At 39.1% G+C, this 3542-nt stretch overlaps 1 protein-coding gene across 1 annotated transcript in view; it reads right to left on the reverse strand.

The window, feature by feature from the left end:
• The window catches only part of terb2 (telomere repeat binding bouquet formation protein 2), a 16548-nt gene extending 14245 nt beyond the window's left edge, over nt 1-2303 (reverse strand). Inside the window, 2 exon segments of the mRNA XM_033014882.1 lie at nt 258-339; nt 2220-2303. Coding sequence (XP_032870773.1) covers nt 258-339; nt 2220-2283 — 146 coding nt within the window. The 5' untranslated portion in view covers nt 2284-2303.
• Nucleotides 2304-3542: the final 1239 nt, after the last annotated feature.

Below are 3542 nucleotides of genomic sequence, written 5' to 3' on the forward strand. Positions count from 1 at the left end.
AGACTGTGCATGACCTAACCATAGACAATGCCATCTATCGTCAACACAATCTAAGCAATGGCATCAAAATGTTAAGAAAAAAGACACACAAGGCGTGAGGGTGACTGGTCTACTTAGTAGACCTGTTCGGCACAACACTACAAACTACATGTTATAGTCTTAACTGAAGAACTAGTGATGAACCACAATGTTAAGATCAATTAATAATTGATAATATTTCATATTATAATACAATAATAATATTCAATGTATTATACCTCTGTGTGTCAGGATGAGAAGCATCGTTACTAAATAAGAAATCAGCCGCACACCAATTTGTAATAATCCCACCTTCATTGACTGCAGGAAGAAATACAAAATCCAGGTATTGAAATCAACAAATAAGAATATTTTTATTCGAATCATTCCAATAAGGGCAATTATTAAAAGTTTTAAATAGGATTTAAAAGGTGTTCAAACCTTATTAGTACAACACACATTTATCAAAGTCACCTTCTCAACCAAAACTGCAACAAATTCTGTAGGAAAGAACTGCAGATGCCGGTTTAAATCGAAGGTAGATACAAAATGCTGGAGTAACTCTGCAGGGCAGGCAGCATCTCTGGAGGGAAGGAATGGGTGACGTTTCGGGTCGTGACCAAGTCTGAAGAAGGGTCTTGACCCAAAATCTCACTCATTCCTTCTCTCCAGGGATGCTGCCAATCTGCTGAGTTACTCCAGCATTTTGTATCTAGTGGAACAAATTCTCATTGTTTTAGCATAAAGTAAGTAGGTTTCAAAGAGGTAGCAAGTGTACGATGGGCTGAGAGGCCTCTTTCTGCAGTGGAGGTATCCATGAATTGTGTACTTGTGTCTAAAAATAGCAAATTCCAATTCAATTATGTGACAGAACTATGCTACAAGAAGCCATAAAGACTGGAGTAAGCATCTTTATTGGAGATTCAACTTGAACTGAAAATCAATTTCAAGGTGACAAAACTTTTATCATTGAGCTTATTACTCATCATTATTTGTATGAACATACATGAAAAATATTTCATTGCATCTGGCACATTGCTATTGTACTTTATTTAACAAAGGGGAAAGTAAACTGCAGTCATTCCAAGTTCTATCTACAGTTATATTCATTCAAGTGACCGATCAAAGTGCCCTTTCAATTTTTCTTGGGCTTTCTTCAGTCTTTGCTCCTTCTCCGTCCCCTTCCCTGTTTCATATTAATGTTGTATGAAAAAAATTATTCTCCCTACCACCACCTCTCCTCCTCTATTTCAAGGCACAGGCCAACATTGTCAGAGTCAATTTGCAAATTAATCCTCATTTGTATTTTATTAAGATTCGTGTTGAACTTTACTCATTTACATCTGAATAGAAGGGTGGGACTTGAATTCTGATCCAACTCCTGAATCCTAACCGATTATTTGCATCCCAAAAGACGAACTAAAACTATCTCACGCTGACCATCGATCACTGGTTCACATACTGGTTCAACACAGTCCGTACACACACGGAACAATTTACAGAGGGCAATCAGCCTACAAAAACGTACGTCTTTAGGATGTGGGAGGAAACCGGAGCACCCGGAGAACGTGAATACTCCGCACGGACTGCACCTGAGGTCAGGATCGAACCCGGGTCTCTGGGGCTGTGAGGCATCAGCTCTACTAGCTGCATCAATATGGCACAAATGTAGTTAATGCCTTCTCGTCTTAAATATAATGTCATGGTATATTTTACAACCACCTGAGACAGAAGACTGGGGCTTGGTTTGTAGTTTCATTTTAAGGACCATACATCTGAAAATGTAGTATAATGTCAGTAGGCCACGATCTGTACTTCCAGAATAGATGGTGAAGGATCAAGATGAGGATCAAGATTGAGCCATTGTTACTGTCAGGGGCAAAGGCAATAGAAGAGGAAAAAAGACAGGTTTGGAGGGAAATGGACCAAACGCAGGCAGATGGGACTAGTGTGGCTGGGACATGTTGGCTGCTGTGGACAAGTTGGGCCGAAGTACCTATTTCCACACTATATCACTCTATGGACTATATCAACTCAATTTTAATATTTCCCATTACTTTATCTAAAATTGTCAACTTTGGCTTGAGCCAGGAAATCAAAGTGAATAGGTCATTGATTAAAATCTAATGATAAATCTACATTTATCAAAAAATAATAAAGTAAGATTACAATCTTGAATAAGAGTTGCAATACATGCATACCCCAAATATCACAAATGTGTCTGCTCACACTTTGGGAGAACCAGGCTTTTTTGGCCCGATGCATCTTATCTTGAGGATTCAAGTGTTCACTGAAACAAAAGAAAATGTGAACTTTTCAATATGTTAGTGGACATAATACTGCCAAATGCTCTATAATTACACATCAAAATCAACTTCACCTCTGGTTACTAAATGGCAGAACAGGAAGCAAAGCACAACAAAATGCTTAAATACTTGTCTTCAATGTGCTTAAGGTTCTTGTCTTCAATGTCCTTAAGCACATTAAAGTATTTAAGCATTTTGTCTTTTATGCTACATATGTAAAAAGAATGCCTGGACTCAGAGTTACAATCAAACCATGTTCATTTTGATAGATTTTGGTGCTGTATTTTGGAAATTATCCACGAATGAAGCAATGCTGGTCAAGAGTCTAGAGCAGTGGTTCCCAACCTTTTTTTGGCCATGCCCCACCTAATCACCTCTAAAATCCTGATGCCCCCCCCCCCCATATTTTAGCACGAGCAGACAAAGAAATAATTCTCAGAAAATGGAATTTACTCAAAATAACATCTGAAACATAAACTACATATGTTTACCTGATGCCCCCCTTAAAAATCAAATTGCCCCCCTGTGGGGCGTACGCCCCACGTTGGGAACCACTGGTCTAGAGTGTTTTATTGTCATATGTCGCAGATAGAACAATGAAATTATTACTTGCTGCAGCACAACACAATAATGTGTAGGAAGGAATTGCAGATACTGGTTTACACCTGAGATGGACACAAAATGCTGGAGTAACTCGGTGGGACAGTCAGCATCATTGGATAGAAGGAATGGGTGAAGCAGCTCAGTCTGAAGAAGAGTCCCGACCCGAAACGTCACCCATTCCTTCTATCCAGAGATGCTGCCTGTCCTGCTGAGTTACTCCATCATTTTGTGTCAATCCTGCAGGTAACTCATGTTACTACACAACAGGATAATACATGGCTTGTAACTTTTACCTCTCATCATAAACCTTTATCTTCTATCCTGGGGGAAAAACTGTGATAATTAATCTTATCTATGCCCTTAATTACTTTACAAACCTCTATATCTACTTGCGCTCCAGCAAAAGCAATCTCAGCCTATTCAGTTTATTCTAACTCATGCACACCAGTTTTGGCAAAATCCTTGTCATAGAGTCATAGAGTGATACAGCGTGGAAACAGGCCCGTCGGCCCAACTTGCCCACACCGGCCAACATATAATAATAATAATAATACATTTTATTTATGGGCGCCTTTCAAGAGTCTCAAGGACACCTTACAAAAATTGAGCATGTAG

This window comes from Amblyraja radiata, chromosome X (assembly GCF_010909765.2).
Source record: "Amblyraja radiata isolate CabotCenter1 chromosome X, sAmbRad1.1.pri, whole genome shotgun sequence".
NCBI classification, from domain to species: domain Eukaryota; kingdom Metazoa; phylum Chordata; class Chondrichthyes; order Rajiformes; family Rajidae; genus Amblyraja; species Amblyraja radiata.